The sequence below is a fragment of the Genypterus blacodes genome, unplaced genomic scaffold (genome assembly GCF_046128005.1).
Source record: "Genypterus blacodes isolate CSIRO-AG114 ecotype Tasmania unplaced genomic scaffold, CSIRO-AGI_Gbla_v1 ptg000072l_1, whole genome shotgun sequence".
In the NCBI taxonomy this organism is placed as follows: Eukaryota; Metazoa; Chordata; class Actinopteri; order Ophidiiformes; family Ophidiidae; genus Genypterus; species Genypterus blacodes.
In genome coordinates, this window is record NW_027466882.1 from 2,389,788 (window position 1) to 2,411,931 (window position 22,144).

General features: G+C 40.5%; 1 protein-coding gene across 1 annotated transcript in view; it reads left to right on the forward strand.

Moving 5' to 3' along the window:
* The first annotated feature begins 5,703 nt into the window (after window positions 1-5,703).
* gabbr1b (gamma-aminobutyric acid (GABA) B receptor, 1b) overlaps window positions 5,704-22,144 on the forward strand; it is a 34,966-nt gene continuing 18,525 nt past the window's right edge. Inside the window, exons 1-6 of the mRNA XM_076157173.1 lie at window positions 5,704-5,844; window positions 12,362-12,496; window positions 13,668-13,838; window positions 17,081-17,182; window positions 19,058-19,123; window positions 19,238-19,429. Coding sequence (XP_076013288.1) covers window positions 5,719-5,844; window positions 12,362-12,496; window positions 13,668-13,838; window positions 17,081-17,182; window positions 19,058-19,123; window positions 19,238-19,429 — 792 coding nt within the window. The 5' untranslated portion in view covers window positions 5,704-5,718. The remainder of the gene's footprint in view (window positions 5,845-12,361; window positions 12,497-13,667; window positions 13,839-17,080; window positions 17,183-19,057; window positions 19,124-19,237; window positions 19,430-22,144) is intronic.

Consider the following 22,144-nt stretch of genomic DNA (forward strand, 5'->3'; position numbering starts at 1 on the left):
TATTAGGAGGAGTTCGAGCACAGATAACCAGAGATCTGAGCTGCCTCCTATATTGCTGTAGATCACGTGCGAAACGCTGAGCCTGGGTGTCCATCGTGCTGTGTCATCAGATGGCAGTCGGCCTACACTGCTGCCCATTCCCCCCTCCCCCACAGCACACAATCAACTGCATGAATGAACTTGTGACTATTATTACCCTCAGCAGAAAAGTGCAGGCAGATAATGGAAAAAGGCTAAGTTTTGTGGAGTGTTGTTAAGGGAGTTAATGGTGTTATTTAAGATAATGTTGTTCCTCATTAGTGCTTAATACCATTTTTCCACAACACTGAAATACCACATACTTGCTTGTGATGATCACAGGAGCAGCACTGATGTTGATGGTTTTCATATTAAAGCTTTAAGAATCCTCCATCTCCTCCATGCCAACATGCTTTTGTGTTACTCATTGCTCACTTGCCAAATATGCTACCCCCATGTGACCTGGCAAAGTGCACAGCCAATCCCAGCACCCTGAAGAATTGATTCAAGGGTACAGGCCTGTCTCCAAAGAGGCCTACTGTGTCATTCTGCTACATGATGCCAAACGGGAAGAGGTCTCAAGAACAAGTTTGCCTTGGGACGCCTTGGGACTAAGGCAAACTTGGGGTCTAAAAGGTTTGGGTCATGTCATATTGTCTATGGTATGTGCATCTGAGCAGACAACGTATCAGAGCTGATCACAATCACCACTCTTTGAGTAAGATGGAGAGTGTGGACTGGAATAGTGGAGGCGTTTCTTTTCGATGTGACAAAAGCTATAATTGGGGGAGCATCATGCTACTGCCTGTGTTGGGGATACCTCTGTTTAGGTCAGTTCAGGTGGATCACATTTTGTATCAGGTCTAATTATCCCCTGATCTATTTCAAATCAGTGTTTTAGGTTCATGTTTTACACTGGTCTGTTTCAGGTTGGATCCAAAATGTATGACCCGCAAAGATCTTCCGTAAGTGGGCTGTTCTCTTAGATAGATAAAGACAAGATAAATAACTGTTAGTGGCTGGAGGGCCTGGATGTTTCTCTGTCATCTCATGTCCCTTTGAGTCTGTGTCTTGTTTTAGAACAAATGCAAGGCTTCCTGCTGAGGGGGGGACACACAGTCCATGAATATCACATGTAGCCTGCAGTTTCTATAGTCCTATCAGGAACATAGCACTACTTGTGCATTGACCCACACAATTATTTTTACTCATCATTACCAATGTTTCTGCTACAGTCAGCATACATAAAGTATGAAGGTCCATTTGGAATGTAAAAAGCAATTCCTGTCTTCATGAGGGTGACACATTCCAGCAATGAAAATCTCAACCTGATTCACCATCTTGCTAACGCTCTAATTTACTTTAATGATGGTTGCAGGGGTGGTGATTTCATACAAGTCCCACTTTGACAAACAGAGAGTGAGCAGCTCCCGACTCAGGTGTTAAGTATATGAAAGCCATAATTATGTTTACCGGCTGTGAGCCAATTGTTTAACAAACAACAAAGGATCTGAAAAATAGTCTCACATGAGACTGATATTATTAGATGACAACAACAATTCAAAATTGGTCCAAGTCTTGTGCAAACATAGCTTAAGTCTATTAATCTGTGTGGGAATTTTAACTGAACAATGCAAACAAACAATTTCTCTCTTCTCATTAAATTATAGTCTAACAACAGACCTCAGAAAAACAGACCACTTTTCTTTTTAGATACCATTAAACAATTGAAAAATGTGTGTGTATATCTGTGTGTTATTATCCTGTGTTTTGGTTGTAATATTTCCTGTTTTATTTGGAGGATTTTCTGTTGTGTGTATTTGTGTAGTTCCTGCCATTGTGTTTGTCTCGGTTCATTGTTGCTTCATGCATGAAACACTCCATATGTCTTTTTAACACCTGTATGGTCTAGATCGGTGGTGGGCAAACTACGGCCCGCGTGCCACATTCGGCCTGCTGCGCTTTTCAATGTGGCCCGGCGAACATTGTACTGGCACTGAATCTTTTAATGATGAGGCGTACCAGACCGTGCCGGCTTACTTTCACTCCTGGTATCACTATGTCAGTATAGCACCAACATATCTCAATCTGAAATTTAGACATTTGAGTCATTTGATCAAAATTGATTTAATTGTCTACCCAATATCATGCTCCAGGCCTTTCAAATGTCACAGCAGTTTCTATTAATGCCCGCCAATATTCAACAATGCGTCTCCCAATAACAAAAATAACATTGCGAACATCTAGCTAGCAGACGAACCAAACGAGCAGGCCATAGGAATCATATGAACTGTGCCCTCTTAATTTCATGTATTAACTGTATAATAACTGCTGCTTTAAATCCTGTATCAAAGCTTCGGCTATAGTAATAAAATTGATTTGATCTTAGGTAAAATTCAACTTTGTAGCAATGCTTAGTTCACCAACATGTATACATTCACAATACTATGCCGTGAGCACTGTGACTTGTTTTTGGGCTGTCATCACCATGGCTGACATTCACCCATGGCTGAATGTTGCTGAACGCTGCATGCCTATGTGCTTCCATGCAGCCAACCCTGATGACGCACATTTTTCATCGACAACTGAGAGAGATTGAGAGAGACTCTGTGCATTAAATAAAAACAATTAGAATCAGTCCCTGCATGGCAATTAATTTCAAATTTGAAACTGGTCAGTGTAGTTACATTACATTACATTACGGTCATTTGGCAGACGCTTTTATCCAAAGCGACTTACATTTCATTTACATACCACCCTTCGCAGAGGGGGGGAGCAATTGAGGGTTCGGTGCCTTGCTCAGGGGCACCTCGGCAGGGGCTCGAACCAGCCACCCTACGGTTCCCAAGCGGAAGCTCTACCCACTGAGCTACTGCCTACCTAGAACAAATACCTAAGCGAACAAAGGGCTCGTCCGGGATGACGAGTTGACTGAGTAATGAGTGGAGGAAGGTTCACAAATATGGTGTATAAGGTGTGTTCACATTGTGACATTTAAATATTTAGCTAGTGTGTGATTAGTCAAAGTCTCCGGGGAAGTAATGCTGGAATGGAGCCAGGGGAAGAGTTAAGCCCTGGGGGCTGGAGCTGGAGCTGTGTCAGGGGCACGGAAGCTGACGGCAAACCGGAGGACACCATGGCCTTGGCTGGGCACAGACGGAGCAGAAACTAAAGTGTTGAATCTGGAGAGCCAAAGTCCAAATCAGGATGAGACAAGATCACAAACGACACAAGCACTACAGATATGTTCACAAGTCAATGCAGGCAGCTGATGATAGATGAACGGCTGATGGGTGACAGGTGTGTTGACGATATGGCAGAAACAGGGACCAGGTAACCATGAACAGCAAACACAGGAGGAGAGACACAGACATGTGAGCGACAAGCGAAAAAACGATCTAAATGTGGAAATGAATGGGTAGATAGGCACAGGCTCACGAGAGATGGAGACAGAGTCTGCCAGTGAGCTTTGATTCCTGAATATGTTTCCTGAATCGGCATGCCATTATTCATATACAGATGTATAAACTCATATATATATTTATATACATATACAATATATATATGTATGTTATTCCACCTGAGAAAATAGGAGACAGAGAGAGAAGAAACATGTTCCAAACATGGAATAGAATGGAACAGCACTAAACAGACATGTTCATGCCAAAGCAGCAGCCAGAGGGGAAGTGCAGCTCAGGGTCTCTGGAAGAAAGACTGAAACAAATGAGTGAGAAGGAGGAGATCGGCATCAGTGTCAGCTCACGACTACAAAGTCATGATTAAAAACCACACACACACCGCTCCTCATGCATAGAGGCAAAGCTGAAGGCATCTTCTCTGGGCGCTCATTCTACTGCAGCGAGACGAAGAAGTATCGCCTCATTCATTTAGCTGAGGCGGTACTTATTCATATCGCTCCTCTTCCGATCCCGCACCGCGCCCCCCCCTGCAGCAGCCCTGAGAACCACTGATGTAGATAAAGTGTATATGACATACAAAATTTACCAAAATGTCAACACATTTTCTTTACATTATATTATATTTTGAATTTCACTGCAGAGGTTCCTCTGCATGGCCATTGTCATATTTTAGACTACAATACAAATGTGCATTTGAAAGTTGTAATAGTGACAACAAAACCAACCAAACCTGGCACACAGCAGCGGCATTGAGTTTGGCTGCCATAAAGCCTTCTTCTGTATGAGACATCCTTCCCCAAACACCGCCAGACAAGGACACATTTGAAGTATAAATGGAAGAATGTCAGCACAGTGCAGTAATAATGCAAGAGCCTTTTGGCTGAAGGCGTGTGGGACACCAGGGAGCACACATGGGTCCACTGCAAGGTTACTGTGACGGCTAATTAACGTGGGTCCACGCAAGCTGATGGTGTAGCAGCTGTGGTAAAATACAGAGAGGAGAGAGGAGAAGGAGAAGGAGGGCGGGAGAGGGGAGGAGGATGGATCAGAGAGGGGAGGAGGAGGGAAGATAAATGAGCGGGGCTGTGTTAAGGGATTGCAAATTCAAAGTGGTTTGTGACACGGAGAAGGATAGACCCAGAATCCCTCCTCCTCTCCCTCTCCCTCTCCCTCTCTCTCGCTCTCTCTCACACACACACGCACACACACCGCAGACTGCAGTCCACGTAACGCATAGACCCATAAGATGAACACTGCTCTCGTCGTTTTCCGTGTCTGTGAAGGTTCTCAGTCGTCCAGGTCGTGGTATCCATTGAAGGTGAATCTTAGGCATCTGGACTTGCTGTAGAAGGCTTGAAGACGCGTCACCTCTCATCCGAAAGGCTTCTTCAGTGTTTTTGTTTTTTCTCGGCGCGCTGAGACGCAGGACTCTTCTTCCCTCTGTCTCACCTGCTGGACATCCTCCCCTCCTCTGCGTGACTCTGTGCATTGGATTATTGAAACGCTGATGCGCTTTATATACAGCCGTGACTTTGTAGGCGGAGAGATGATGAAGAGCAGAGCGATTCTAGTCGTTACATGCGTCTCTCCTCGTGCGCTCATTGTGTCTTTTTGTTAGTATTTGATGGAAATCAGAGGGACACGTTGTTAGATCCTATCGGAGGTCATTTCTGCTGCTGTCAACTACGAGTTTAATTTCATCACCTCGGACAGTCGCAATTCTCCACAAAATCATCTATCAATCAATTTATTTCCCAATTAATTAACTTCCCTCATGTGTTTATGAGCTTATTCGTCCTAAACTTTCCCACAGCTGTTCATTGGCTGGATGCATTAAACTCATTGGGCTACAGGAGGATACAAGCTCATGCTGCAGCTCCAACTTGTTCTATTTATGGACTTATATCCACCATGTGTTTGACTGGATAATATGGGTTCCAATAATTGAAGGACAGCAGTAATTTACAGAAGCTGGACATTAATATCTTTGGCCTGTGCTGCTTCAGAAAGGATCCAGTTGGAATATTGCACCCTTTAAATAAAGACGGATCAGGATCATTGTTTTGGAACAGTAGAGGAGAAAGCTACTACCGTCCATCTCAGTGGTTCATTGAATCGTTGTGAGACACCAGCATCCAGTATGGCTCTGCTCGGCCTGAGCCTGCCAAGGTCCCGCAAGTCCATCCGAAGCTCCTCTCTGATCTTCACCCTGACTCTGCTACTGTCTTCTTCCTATATGGTCCTAGGCAAGAAGAAACTCTACATCGGCGCTCTCTTCCCCATGAGTGGAGGCTGGCCCGGAGGGCAGGCCTGCCTCCCTGCTGCCTGGATGGCCCTGGACCTTGTGAATCAAAGGAGCGACATCCTGCCTGACTATGAGCTGGAGCTGATACACTATGACAGCATGGTGAGTTGAATAGGAGTTTGCTTTGGTGTCCATAGTGAAGGATGTGTCCTCCGCATCCTTCTGTACTGCTGAGCACCAACAGAATTAGGGTTTGGGTTCAAGTGTGTTTGCTCAAGAAAGGAATTCATCTTTATAAATGAATGAATGAATGAATTTGTTATGAATAAAATAAAAACAGTACAAGACGGAAAACAAAACAAGAATAACAGTGTACAGAAATGAGAAGAGGGAGTTATACAGGCAACTACTGCAATTGTATTTATAATTGCATCATCCACCTGGGATTAAGTTCTCTTAAATTGTAAGACCATCCTCTGTCACAGAACAGTTTTTGTATATTACCAGGAAATAACTGATACCTTGTTTTAATCATAATTGGTGCAGTTTTCCAATTGACCAGATCTATGATTTTCAATACATAAAACTTTTATATTTAGGTACATTTTTATTTGTGTTAAATGTTGTGATTCCTACCCTTGAGTTCCACTTACGGACCAGATAAAACTACATGTTATACTGATGAAATTATGCATTTACACTAAATAGGCCAAATATATGGACGGATCCATATGATATGGTCCACCTGATTTATATTGGTGATATTGGTATAAGTGAACCCAAATCGCAGAATAAAAATGAAATACAAAACATCTGCACTATCAATAGGTGGAAATGTGAATAGCAGCACTAGAGGCTTTAGGGCGATGGGCTTTGCTTTGAAATATATGAAGCTTCTTTTATAGCTTCAGTGACAGTTTTCCCTTGTAGGTTGAAGTAAACAGTATACAGTAGTGGTGACATTTGTGTTGCTATATGTTATTCTAAACATATATATCAATTCAGCGGGCTTTTTCCCTGAGGTTGTTTATTTCTATGTTCACTCTGTCGCGCTGTGCATCATTAGGGTAGGCCGCCCTCAGTGTATTGTGTTTTAAAATGCAGCATCAGATCATAAAATGGGCCACAGCCCCAGAGAGATGTTCTACCTACAGTATAATGGTATGAACTCCATCTCTGTGCAGGCACTATAAGACCTACATGCATTCACTTGTCACTAACTTTCCTGTTATGGCTACTGGTCTCGTCAACCTCATGAACTTCCCTGCTCAGCAATTATACACTTGCTTTCACTACCATCAAATAAATAAAATATTATCTGTCTTTGATTTTCACTGGCACCAGCATGTGCTCGACTCTCCTGCGTAGCTGTGCCACTGTGACTCCAAGACTCTGACTACGGAGTGTGAGTGATGGAAGGTCAAGTGGGGGGGCCACTGGGGGGGCCAGCGATTTTCCACAACTTGTGTATTCTTGTTGTGATGGTGCGTCTTGAGGGAGGCTCATACGTGCCGTCATTTGTGACGATACTAAGAACGTCCCTCAGACCGTCATCTTCCACATTACAAATCGGTCTGCAGTTTGTAGCTAGTGAGCAACGGACTTTCAAAATAATGATAATAATTTATAGTTAGGATATGATTATGGTTACGATAAGCCACTGCAGTAAGCCACTGGTTCACATACACACGCACACACACACACACACACACACACACACACACACACACACACACACACACACACACACACACACACAGTACATAAACAGTTACAGTTAAATGCATTGTGACAGGCAAGTGTTTCTTAACACACTGCTCTGATTTGAATGAGTTGCTGTGATAGATCCCCACTTCAGAAGAAGACTAGAAGTCGAGGTGATAGGAGAGCATAGATGTTGGCATGACAACTGTAACCTAGACAACTGCAGTTCAAACAATTGCAGATTTGGCTTATAGAAAGAGAAAAGATCATTCACCTACTACACAAACTGGAGCAAATGGGTGGCTGGGTGTTTCTGTTTGCTGCTGTTAGCCACATGGAAGAAGTTTATTGGTCTGAGAACATTTCATCAAAGATCTGTCTGGACTGAATATGCTCTGATTGATCTCCTGAGTTTGCATTTGAACTGAATATTTGATTCATCACTAACGACAACACTTCCAGTTATTCCTCACGTGAGGAGAGTTGATTGAATAGCTGTCCAGACCCTGTGGTGCTATAACAGCCAAAAGTAAAGAGTTGGCTGAGGATAGGAAGGGTTGGGGTGTAGTGGTGCTGGGCAGATGAAGCAGCTTCTCATTTTAATGCACTGGTGATTTCCCCTGTGTGTAAGGGTTAATCAATGATGAATGTAGCGCAGGATTATGCTAGGTCCAGTTTACAAACCCATTTATGTGATTCCAGACTGGAAAGGCGCAGCTTCCTCCAGGCCTCTTGCAAGTGAGCTGGATGAATGGAAGAGTTTACTGCAGATGTCTCCACCTGACATCATCAGACCATTAAAGCAATGTGTTGCTGGGTAACAACTTGATTCTAAGGATTCCCCCTGTCAGCTATTGATATTAGCAAACACAGCAACAGGAAATTAAAAGGTGAAACTGAAATTACAAAGGAAAATGATTGTCCTGTTCCTCTTAGAGTAATCTGGCCATGTAGATAATTCTGTATATATATTCTGTTGTGTTAATGTGAGTGTATGCAGTGGCTGTGTTAGCCCTGTGATAGACCGGCACCTTGGCCATGGTGTTTCTGCTACTTTCCAGATATACGGACATGCTCCCAACCCCAGCACAGGTTAATCTAGTATTAACATGGATTGATGGAAGGTTGTATTTCCCAGTACTTTAAGCAGGATAAATGCAATCTATTTGTAGGGGAGTGGCAGTACAAAGGCTGAACTCTTCCTGAATTAATAGTTGACACATGAATTTAAACATTGTACAACTGTGCATTTATTCAATTTATCAACCCGTACTGAATTACTGAAATTAAATAACTATTGCAATCCAATTGGTGATGCCAACTTAACAATTTTGTTGTTTTGTTTCCCAAAAGTACCCATTGCTTAAGTTGGAATAAAAAATCATTCCAACTTTATGGGCGACCGTATATACACTTCATATTTGGGTTAAGTTGTTAGCTGTGATATGTTATATATGTTCAATAAGATAGCATATATGATATACCGTGTTATTAGCACGTGCCTATAATTGCTGATGGGTGAGGTAGCAACTACCAATTATTGTTCAAAATGTGTAGAGTGTAGCATTTTTAGTAATTAAAATATATGATAATAAACAATCAAATCTAAACTAACACATTTTGACTGGCTAAAGTCAATTTGATTACCATGATTGTATTCTATGCAAAGACATAGATTTATGTTATTATGGAATGGCACAGTTATAGGTCAGTGATGTGATGACGTAATCGTGTCATTTAGCATCTTTCAGCAACAAATTTAAGTGCAACTTCCCCTGAAAACACTAAATCGAAAACAACTCCAACACAAACTATAGCCTGAAAATAACCAATAATGTTGAATCACCTCTTTGATACACTGTCAACATAAACTGAAGATTATTATGTTTATAAAAGTAGACTTCATTGTAGAGTTGTACTGGATTGCAGAGGTGAGTGGGTTGAAATCAAACATAGTGGGGCTCAGCTGCTCATCTCACTGAGCACAAAGCCTGCTGTCCAAGGTCTTCTCCTGATTTAGGCTCGTAGAAAAGATAAAGTTGTAATGCACAGGAAGATGAAAAAATCTGCTGACACCTCCCTTACCTCCTCTCCTCTGATGCAACAGCAGTGGCTGGCGATGTTCTTTACACTAACGCCGTCAGTGCTATTCTTCCACAATTAAACCGCCATTGAAAAACCTCACCATGACACAAGGGCTATAGGCTATTTTAATTCAACAACAACCTCATATTCACAGTGACAGTAACTGTTGTAGGAGAAAGAAAGCTATACTTCTGTATTTGCACTTGCTGTTGGGGAACCACCCCCCAATGGGTAAATTAGTTGATTGATTTTACATGAAATTAATCAAACACAATTCTATTCAATTTAGACAATTTAATCAAACCAATTTAATATCAGAAGTAGTTTTCTGTCACATTGACAGTTTGCACTCTGCTTGTACACAGCAAACCATTACTAATAAATGAATGTTTATTACTAAGTTAATAGACTAGCAACTGAATGAATGCAAAATGAAATGACTGTATAGAAACATCAACACATGAAATGTAATGGAATTTAAGGCAGAATACAATTTTGAATGAGCAATGGTAAAAGATGGAAAAAAACCAATTAATGAATTAATCTGAAAAATACTTGAATGTCATTATGAAATGATCGAGCTGTCTCAACTTCCTATTAATCAGAGCTGAGTGACACCAACTCTTTAGATCATTTCTGAAGGTATTTCATGCAATTGATTACTAACCGCAGAAAAGAATCATGGCTGTTATATCTGCTTTCACCCCAGGGTGTGTGAGAGGCTGGACTGTTTTTTTGCTCAACCATTCCAGACCGACCTTTGTCTTGTCGCTATTTAATTTACGACAGTTACAAAACGATTTTCGAAATTCACCATTCACCCATTGAGATGTTTAAACCCAATCAAATTAAAGAAATGAATGATTATGAATGCAGACATGTTAGCGGTATTCCTTTGACTATATTCTATTCTCAAGAATTTTAATAATTGACTATTGGATCACTTTTCATTAACAATTAATTGTAACACAAACTAATTTAAGTACATAGGAATCTACAAAGAGTTAATCAGTGCAGGTAGGCAGATTGCAGTGGAGGTATGTAATGATATGAAATGCCCCAAAGGGGACAGTGTGGATCTATGGTAAATTTGTTACAATCATATTTTGGCTAATTTGAGAGTTTTGAGTCAGAGTTGGATTAATTTTATGAATATTATGTGCTTTACAAGATGATTACATCCTTAACCATATGGTTAACAAGGATGTAATCATTCTTTTTTTATGTCACAAATTTGAGCTTGTGAGAGAGCAATAGAGGAAAGGGAGAAATTGCGAAATTTCCGAAAATTTCCGAAAATTTACTATGTTATTGGTGGTGCTCTGTGGTTCTTTGTCTTATTGAAATAATTTGAATTTGAAATTTGACTACTTTTTCCTGTATCATAGTTTGTTTCAAAATAGGGAAATCATTTTGGAATCCTGATTATTCTTGATTGGGAAAATGTCTGCGAAGGTGTTGTAAATCCAAGTATTGGCACGACGGAGATGAATGTAAGTTCAGATAGATTCTGTCTAGAGATGAGTTGACTTTATTATTGCAAGGAGATAACAGTCCATTGTCACATTCCGGTGATGCACAGTTCCAGTCCCCATTTCCTTTCCGTGGTGATATGCCTGTCAAGACTATGTTAAAGCAGGCCAGTTCCTCCTTTCAGGATTATAGTTAGTTTGAGTCACTGTGTGTTAATTCTTGCCTCTAGTATTCCACAAAGATTTAACATTGGGTTCTCTACACCTTTATCGAGTGCAATACAGAGATTTAACATGAGGCTCAACACAGACGAGAGCTTCACCTCAGTAATTGCGGAGACATGAATGCATGGTGACTGAGACCATATGGGATGTGTCACTATTGTAGTATGACTGCGCAATACGTACCACATGGCAAATAGACAAACACAGAACCCAAATCAATGTCATTACCAGAGAAACAAGAACAAGACTCAACAACCAACCACGTTTACGCATTTGACCACCAAGCAGTACATTAGTAATCATTCTTAAGAACCTACTGCATGTATCACAGAAACCACCTTTTATTGCATTGCAATAAATCCTCCTCCTACAAAAACTGACTACTCAATGTAATATTTAACTATTCAGCTGTCAAATATCCTACATAAGGAATAGGTATAATGATAAGTTATCTGGGGAAAAAGACATAATAACAGATGTATATCACATGTACACCTTAGAATATATATATAAAATCAAAGTTAAATACAATATGGTTTCTGTAGAAATAATACTTTTTCAGTGACTAAATGTTTATGTTTTTGTACTGTACATTTGTACTGTAAAATTGATACTTTATTTTATGTTTTACTGTGTTTAAGTGCAAAAATAATACGGTTATATAACATGGAACATTTTACTTTAACTTTAAATGTTTTGTGATTTACAACGTTCTACTTTTCTCTTCTTTACTACTACTTACTACTTTACTATTAACAGTTTCTGCTTGTACATCATTTTACTGTTAATTTCACTGACTTTTTTTCATATTATGCTCTTGGTAACATGGTGACCATGATTGTGTGTTTTCTATTTTCAAAGCTTCCATCAATCAACTGACTATTCCAAGCTATAGCCAGGTCATCAGTAGTGTTGTGATGGCAGGCTAACATTAACAAACTGTACCGATGCAAACAATTAACACAATCAGAGAAAGATTCATTTCGATTTATTTATTTGTCTGTTGTTAGCATCTGTATTGGCCTATGTCCAAATTGGTTTGTTTGTGAAACCTATTGGCATCCTGCATATCCACTGTGTGTGGACAGGGTATCTTGTTATTCTTCTATTCAAAATATTGTATCGCTGTTTGCTCACTGTGAACAGTGTGAATGTCTCTGTGTGACTGGCCTGCTTTCTTTGCCTGTGTACAGTGTGATCCAGGTGAGGCCACCAAGCTATTGTATGACCTGCTGTACACAGAGCCCATTAAGATCGTGCTGATGCCGGGCTGTAGCTCCGTGTCGACCCTGGTAGCCGAGGCAGCTCGCATGTGGAATCTCATAGTGGTAAGCTCCCTGCCATCCTCTTGTCTGATTTTTCTGTCAGTTAGGAGTTTGCCAGAGACAAGGAAAGTGAGGTAAAATAGAAAGATTGCATAATTATCATGTTGTTTCCATAGAAAAACCAACAAAAAAACACAAAAGAGCCTCAACATTGGAAAGCAAGTCCATGATTAACAAATTAACAAATGAGCTTGGAACTGCAGTGCACAAACACCACACAACAAAGATCAATGTTTTTTAAAAAGCAATGAACACACACACATGTTTAGCCAAACAAACAAGGTGCTCCAGAGAAGATCAAGAACTGGACATATAACGTACACAACTCACAAGCAAATTCTGTATAATACGGGGGGCAATTCTGGGACAGTTTGAGGAGTCTTAATAATTAATTTATTCATTCTAGCACAAGAATAGGTTTCAACGCTACATTGGCCATCTACAGAAGTTAGGAGAGGACATTTTTTAGAATAATGCGTACATGTTTTAGCTAAATTTACCTGAAGTGTAAATGCATCAAATGTGATTCATAGTGAATATCTTCCAAACTGTAACTTCACATTTATACAGTATTAATATTGTAAAACAGAAAGTAAGTTTTTATTTTGTGTATCACTAAAGCTCCACATGGAAACATCATGCATATATGCTGTTAGAACTATACAAAACTGGTTTAATTAGATATAAACAAAATGATGAATATAATAGAAAATATGAAAACATGACCTTAGCATACGGAAGCCATGTATTGTCAGTATGTTTTTTTTAAAAACCATATAAAACAACTTAATCACAGTGAAATCAGCATAAACTGATGTTGGTGTAATCAACACCCTGCTACACTAACAGGGTTACACTTACAGGGTAACACTAAGAAAAGAAAAGATTTTACGGTGGTTGATTTACTTCTACTCAAGCATTTCCTCACCTGCCATACCTCCTCTTTCCGCAAATGAAGCGACTAGTCATGTACATTCATCAAACACCATCCTGTAAATTCTGTTTCCCTGTAAAAATGCATACAGTTATGCATATTATAATTACATGCATATAATATACACATATAATAATGTATACCATTTGAATTTTGGATCTTGAACAGTCTTCAGTGAAAATACTGGATGTTACAGATTTGCTCTCGCTGTCTCTCTCTCTCTTTCTCACTCTGTCTCAGTTGTCATATGGCTCGAGCTCTCCAGCTCTGTCCAACCGACAGCGCTTCCCTACTTTCTTCCGCACCCACCCGTCTGCGACACTGCACAACCCCACCCGTGTGCAGCTCTTCCAGAAGTGGAAATGGACCAGGATTGCCACCATCCAGCAAACAACAGAAGTTTTCACATCAGTGAGTGTTCAATTTACTGACTGAGCAGGGTGATACTATATACAATATACTCTCTGGCCCCACTTTCTAAAAGATATATTGAGTTCTCTTCTGTCACGGTATGCAGAACAGAGGACCCAAGTGCAGATTCACAGAAACACAAGTATTTATTAAGACAGGCAGAAGTATTGAGACCAAATGGGCAAGAGGCGGCGTTGGGGACAGGCAGGGTAGAACCGAGGGCTGGCGGCGAGAGACGGGTCGATGGCAGGCGTAAGTGCGAGGGCTGGAGACGAGGGAGACGAGGTCAGGTACAGGCGTGGGTCGATACCCGTGGGGCGTAGATAGCAGGCGTGGTCAAGTTCAGGCGTAGGTCCGAGGGCTGGAGATAGGAGACGAGGTGGGGCGCACGGGAAAATACGGGGAATCTAGAGGGAGATACTGCCACGGAGGACATGGGAAACACAGGAGAACATACAGGAAGCCATTGCAATTTCAATCTACTTGTATTCTACGATAGGGTCTACTTTTAAAGTTTAACAACAACAATAGTAATAATACAACCGTCCCTCTTTCTCTCTATCTCTCTCTCCTCTTCCCGTATGAAAAATTATCCCCAAAATATCCTACAATTGTATGCCCAATGTCATGTAAAATGTTTGCTTCAATGATAACAAATAGCAAAAAAAAAAAAAAAGTAAACAGGAACGGTCAAACGGGTACAAGAACAGTAACATAAGTAATCTTCTGACAAGAAACACATGGAACACAGGGGTATATATACACACCAGACATTATTATTATGATTTATTAGTCTATTATAGTCTACACATGAACCTGTGTTGGTTGAACATTCCCCTTTCTGTCCACTTCCTGTCACGGTTTGCAGGTAATGGACCCAAATTGCAGATTCGGAGAGGAGGATCAAAATAACAAAATTCTTCCATACTTGTGTTTATCTCAACTTTATAAGGCTTTACATGGTTTAACAAACAGGTCCATGAGGCCAAAAACTACACTTGAACATACTTGGACTTGATACTCTACTTAACATGACTTTACAAGAAACACAGGCAGCAGAAGCACTCATGCATACAAAATCAAACTCTGACTCATGCGACATCAGGTACGATAAGCAGCATGAGCACCACGAGCGTCATGAGCAACGATCCGCCAAGGACACGTGAAACACAGGGATACTTATACACACCATACAGGGGAGGAGACAAAGAGGCACAGGTGAATCACATCATGAACTAAACTAAGTGAGGAAAACATGGCGTGACACAACAGTAGGACGAGTCATGACTCTTCCTTCCTTCACTTTTTCCCACTGAAAAGACTGATAAGACTGAGTCACACGTAAATTATGATCACAAGTTAGTGCACGGAGAATTCTTTTTTTAACTAATGACTTATCTCCAAAACAGGCATTATCATAGAGGGCTAGCTCCTGTGACCAGAGACATCTCCTCCACCTGAAAAGTCTTTCCTGGTCCAACTTGATTTTCCAGTGAACATGTATAGTGCAAATGTATTTAAGGCTTGCTTTTGAACGCAGCTCTCCAGTTCAGTGGATCAGTCCCTGTTTGCTGGTTTTGGACAGTCCTAGGTATGTCTACTACCCAAACATCTCACTTACTTTGTAACCTAACCCCATATTATTTTGATAAATCAAATCAAATCAAATGTATTTGTATAGCTCAATATCACATACAATGTCTCAAAGGGCTTTACAGACCCACAAAACATCATTGTTACACTCTTTTCTCACAGATATTCTCTCCAAGAATAGCCACGTGTGCAATTGGAACCACAGATGGGAAAAACAATCATAAAAAAAACACAAGAATACAGCAACATATAAATACTACTACTTCTACTACTAATAACAATAGTAAAATGAGTCCTGGGAGAAGGTTGGAAAGAGAAAGTTGATGTATTCATTATCTGTGGTGGTCTATGCCAGGTTGATGAACTTGAAGTGTGCCAGGAGGGTGACGTTCCCTAGGTTAGCTAGAGACTGGAGGTGTGTCACAGTTCTTAGGTTTCCATGGGGCGTCTGTACAGGTGGATTTTCCCCTTATTAATGCTAGGGCAAAGCGTCCTGCCAGCCCTTGAGGCACATGCCAGACCGATTAACAATTTGTCTGCCACGCTTGGAGGGGTTTGGAGGAATAGTAGTCATTGTATTGATGGATGGACACGCACACACACACACACACACACACACACACACACACACACACACACACACGCACGCACGCACGCACACACACACACACACACACACACACACACACACACACACACACACACACACACACACACACACACACACAATCACTCTCCAATTCTAGTAATAGGGTAGGATAATTACTATTTTGATTAAACTGTTGTTTGCTATACAAAGCCCGTCAGCTACTGATTTGGCTACTGGCTTTTGTTTTTTTGCTGGGTCTCTGCCCTGGTGCTGCATAACTATACATTACAATTACTGAAGTCCACGCTCTTCTCTGTTCTTGATTATGGTCTCGCTTGCTCTCTCTTTGTCACCTGCTGCTTGTTCATTGCCATGCATTTCACTAACTAAACGTCTTCCCCAGAGTTTTCTCTGCTCTCTCGCCTCACAGGTTCTAATGGAAGTCTGTCCTGTAGAGAGGAAGACCCTGTCCTGCTAGAAACCCTAACATTCCATTCATATTAATATCATTAGTCATATTTACATTATTATTATCATTGTTGTTGGGCCCCTCTGTGTGTGTGTCTTCCTCCCCTTTCTCTATCTTTCTCTCCTCTCACTCTCTCCCATCCCAACCAAGTCACGGCAGATCGCCCACCTAGAGCCGGGTCTGCCTGAGGTTTCTTCCTGTTAAATGGGAGTTTTTCCATGCCGCTGTCGCCAAAGAGCTTGCTCATGGGGGAATGTATGGTTTCCTTTAATACTCTGTATATGTAAAGTGCCTTGAGAGAACCTTCGTTGTGATTTTGCATTATATAAAGTTGAATTAAATTGAATTGAATCTGCACATTTATCATCTTACAAATCTCTCAACTTATCTGCCCCCTTACTTCTTCAATCATCCTTCTGTTATTTACGCTTCTATAATTTTTTTTGCTACCTTCACTACCTTCCATTCTGTCATGTCATATCTTACTAATTAATGAATTTTTATTACTGCGTCTCTTGTTCCCATGAAGACTCTCATCCTGATATCTTTTTTACCCTCATTATTTCCCCCCCCCCCCTCTTTCTTCCATAGACTCTGGATGATCTGGAGGAGAGGGTGAAGGAGGCTGGGATTGAAATCAGCGTTCGTCAGAGCTTTCTGACAGACCCCGCTGTGGCTGTCAAGAACCTAAAGGTGCGTTACTCCTTCACTCGGTCTGATATGCACTTCCTACGTTTAGCAGGAATTAGATTCTTAGATTCTCTATTTTTTGCCGTCAAACCTAGATATAATAGAAGCAATCTTACATGATGAGTTTCAGTCACTGCACATCTACAGGACAGTTTTTTTTATTGGTTTTTGTTATTGTGGATAATAAACAATATCTCAGCTTGTTGCCCGTAGCTATGGCTGATTGTGCCAAGGTGGCAATAAAATAATCTGTTAACCAACCAAAAAAACTTATCATGTCCACTGGAATTAAAAGTTAACTCACACTAACACTGTGGCTTTTTGATCAGGCTGTAATTACACATAAAAGACCAAGGAGTGTCATCTTGCAATTTCACACTCAGCTTCACTGAGGCTTGCACCCTTTTTGCTGAAATTTGGCATTTCTGGTTCTGCTGGCAAAGACGTCTTACATCCACGTCTGTTCAGAATGTTCATATTTTTTTGTGCAGGGCTTGCTTCCCCAAACATAATGTAAACATACATTTTTTTATTTTGCCTTGTCAGTGTCTGATCACCTTTTCATTTATCTACTCCAGTTTGTAGACCTCGGCTTTAGTAAAATCAAACTGAGATTTTGGCAGAGGAGGGATTAAGTCACACATGTGCAAATCATGAGAGTCCCAAGTCTTAACCAAATCAAGCCAATCTCTTCGGTGTATATTTTTATTGAAGCAAGCATTTGACATGACAGTGGGCATACAGTTATATGGCATTTTGGAGACAGTTTTATATACAGAAAGTGGGGGAAAAGGAGAGAGAGACAGAGAAAAGGCACAGCATTGTTGTTGTTTAACTTTTTTCGAAGACCCTGAGGTAAAATAGGCAAAATTAAGTAGATTGAAATAGAAAACAGCAGGAAGCCACGTCCGCTGAAGTTTGTAAGAACATGGCACAGTAGTGTGGACGCAGAGTCCAGGATGGCATCAGTGATGTTGATGTGATGATCTCAAAGGTACAGTTTTTGTAGCTGTATCTGCTAGTGAAGTCAAACTAAATTCTGATGGTCTACCCCAGTTCAAATCTAAGTTTAAATCACCTTTTCATGGCCAAAAGACAGTGGTCATCAAAAGGTGGGTTTTATTTTCAACGAAAACTGTTACGGCCTGCTTACACCTTATAAATGTTACTGATTTTTGACATTCCATTGTATTCAGTAACACACCTCCCACATGATCAGCAATCGAGAGTGGGGCTCTGAAATGATAACATAGCTCTAAAGCTCTAAACTTAAGAGCTTTAGAGTCTATAGGGCTCTAAAGCGAAAACATATACGTATGAAGCTGTGTCATTGTTTTCATACACAACTGTTTCTGTGCACAACAAGTATTGCATCAAAGCCAATTACGACTGAATACCCGAGCAGCACATTCACACACCCCTATCCTGGCCTGCCTGCAATAAAGAAACTATTCGGTGTTCAAGTTTCCAGTCATTAGTCTGGCATAGCCTGTAGATTTGTAAAGTTGGTGAGAAACGTTGACATTTGTGATAGAACTTATTGGTGTGTCCCTTCATAATAAATTAGATTTTTTGATTCCTTTCTCCTCACTCTGCCTAATTCACCAGTGTCAGTTACTGGACTTCCTTCCTGTAAGGAGCCCAGTTCAGCATAATCATACCCAGCATGCCAGCCTAAATTTGGTGTGCATGATAAATTGTCCATTGCAGAAGAAACCATGGTAACAGCATGAATGTAAACCAGTGGGGAGGAAGTGTACCGCTGTGTGATGCAGAGCTGTGCGGCGTCCCTGTCTTCTTTCCCCTGCACTCTACAGGGCTTCTCTTCAGCTGCTCCCTTCTTTGTGACTCCTTGTCGTTTTGTTTTTGTATTCCAAGCGCCAAGATGCCAGAATCATTGTGGGCCTCTTCTATGAGACTGAAGCCAGGAAGGTGTTCTGTGAGGTAATCTGTTCTGTTCATGTACTGACATACACATCGACTGTGTTGGTTGACTTTAAAGTCAACAGCTCTCTGTACATCACACCCACCTCACGTAACTTCCTTGTCCCTCTTCAGGTGTACAAGGAGAAGTTGTATGGGAAGAAATATGTTTGGTTCCTCATCGGCTGGTATGCAGATAACTGGTTCAAGATTAAGGATCAATCCATCAACTGTACAGTGGAGCAGATGACGGAGGCTGTGGAGGGTCACGTTACCACTGAAATAGTCATGCTCAACCCAGAGACAGTGAGAGGAGCATCCAGTCTGGTAAGACATGCAGATGATGACTGATGTGAATAACCCTTGACACATGCTCTCTCCCTCTCTCTGTCTCTCATTCTCTCTCCTCACTTTTCCTGTCTTTCTCTCTTTTTCCTTCTTTCTCTTTCTCATTCTTCTTTCTCTCTCTTTACTTTCTTTCTCCCTGTCTCTCTCTCTCTCTGTGTCTCTGACACTCTTCAACAAGAACTCTGAAAAACTTTCCAGTTCAATGAAAACAGCGAAAAAGTTTGACTATTGGGTAGTCTGAGGTTTAAAGTTCTTCTCTGCTTAATATAATCAGAGAGTGACGTAATGAAACCTATCAGGTCGGTGCCCTCCAAGACCATTTCACCCCTCATTTTAATTTCAATTTTAAATAAATGTTGTTTTAATTTACATCATTTCATGACTATTTTATAACAAAAGTTCAGATCTACGTAGATAATTTTTCAACAGGACATTCTATCTATTGATCGAACGTGTTGATATAGTTTATCTTGATAGGAGACTTCCAACTTGCAAGTGTTAAACCATTACGTGTTTTTGTACGTGTGTTTGTCCGTTATAGCACTCATGGTTGTCAAATGTGTCCCTGTCTCCAAATTTCACATTTGCATGTTTCAATGTTTCACTGCTGCAGAATCCCTTGTAGGATAATTATTGCAAAAGAAAAAACAAAAAGAATAATATTGATTAAAAACTGAAACACTTAAAATAAGATAAATACTATATATGAACGCTTTTGACACCAAGCCTTGATATAATGTCTTACATTTGTCTGTATGTCAACCCTTAATTTGACCTGACCTGGATATGCAGTATATCTCTCTTTTTACCATGGTCACTGGTGTTAATTCTTGGTGTTTAGTTAGAGTGTTGCTTCCTGGGGAATTTTCAGATTTTCTCTCTGTATGCTGATGCTAAAAATGGATGAATTTTATTAACAGTCAGGGCACGTCATCCAGCAGGTCAAATGTTTAGAAGTTCTGTTTCAGTGAACACGGGAGCCCTTGAGATTCAGTAGGAGCCCCTAATTTATCAAAGCTTAGTCAAGTGTCATGGCCTATGCGATCTCACACAGAAAAATCTTTGCCTCTGGTTTAAACACACACTGTCTGGTTTGTTTTGGTCATATTCTCATTATCATGGTTCTGAGTTAAATGCAGTCTTTATCTAGATATCCAGGCAAAGGAATTAAACACCCCACAAGTCCAAATAACATCCCCCTGCCTCGTCTTTCGGTTCATGCAAACTTTTTAATATTTTTGAATCAACTAGATGTAATTGTGTACCTTCACTTGCAACATGGGCACTGACAGCCCACTCAAAAAGTTATTCTGCTATTTTAAAAATAGAAAATTCAAATTGGCTTTTCAAATTTCAAATGCACTGTGTTGCATCACACATACAAACAAAACAAAACAAAACAAACAAACACAATTTTAAAAATTTTCAAACAGACTGAATGTTTATTTTTTTTATTTTTCATCTATGGACTTGTACCACGTCTTTTTATCATCCAGGGTGAACACAACTACATGTATCCCTGAACACACACATTCCAATTTTTTTCCTAAAGACTAATATGTAAATGTTGCTAGACACAAATGACAATGTTTTGTTTTAAATAGTAAGAAATTTGCGACTAAATTCATCAACAGTTGAACAGTTTACAAGACTGATCCATGAATTTTCAAAGCAACAGATTGAAACACACAAAGCTAACTTTTTCCAGATAGGCCTTAAGTAGTTAGTAGTTATTACTTAGTAATGGTGAGCCATGCCACATGAGTGGACTGCTCTTCTTCCTTTGCCCGGCCAAGTCTTCTATTTGTTTTCAGGAAGAAAGGAAAACAGGCTGGGACCCGTAGCGTACAGCGAGGTTACATCACTGTCTCCATGTCGATGGCTGTTAAGGTTCTCCAGGTCATGGTATCCAAGGAAAGTTAATCTTAGGCAACTGGACTGGACTAGTAAACTCTGTCTCTGTGTGATGAATCTATAGTAAATAGCTGTAGGTCCTCTTGTCTGGTGGAACTGAGGCATTTAGCTGAATGGTCTGCATGGCCAGCCTTCCTCATTTTCTGCCATGCTGTCCCCTCCACTGCGTACCCACACTGAATCTTTTAGTGGTATGTACTGTACCAGCCTACTTTCACCCCCAATTCTATCCATAGGGGGATTATGAAACAGCTCTTGGGCACAGATACGTTCTAAGATCCACCCACCTACAATGATTAAATTGACCCACATCTTAACAGGATTTACGGCCAGGGTGTCTCTAAAATGTAAAAAAACTAATTGTGTATTAACTATAAACAACAACACTTAAAGTAGTAACCGAAGTGGTGATTGTCAAAGACTTACCTCTCACTCATTGTAGATTATCATGTTTGTGGAGAAAACTTCCACTCATGTTTCTCCATATTTATGTCTTCAGGCCAGCAACAGTGACATGCTGGAATCAGAGCATACATACATAATTGACTACAATCCCCATATGATTCATGTGTTTGCTGGCCTACCACAGCTACTCTTTAGTGCCAAAGACACATAAACACAGCCCATTTGTTGGAAGTTATAGGTGTTACCTCGGGGCTGTAGAAAATGTGGAAAATCTAATACTTCAAAGGAAAAGGATATTGAAATTGCAGTGACTGTGCCTTGTCTGTGAGTTGTTGTGCTGTGTTTCATCAGGTGAATACTGATGGTTAAAATCCC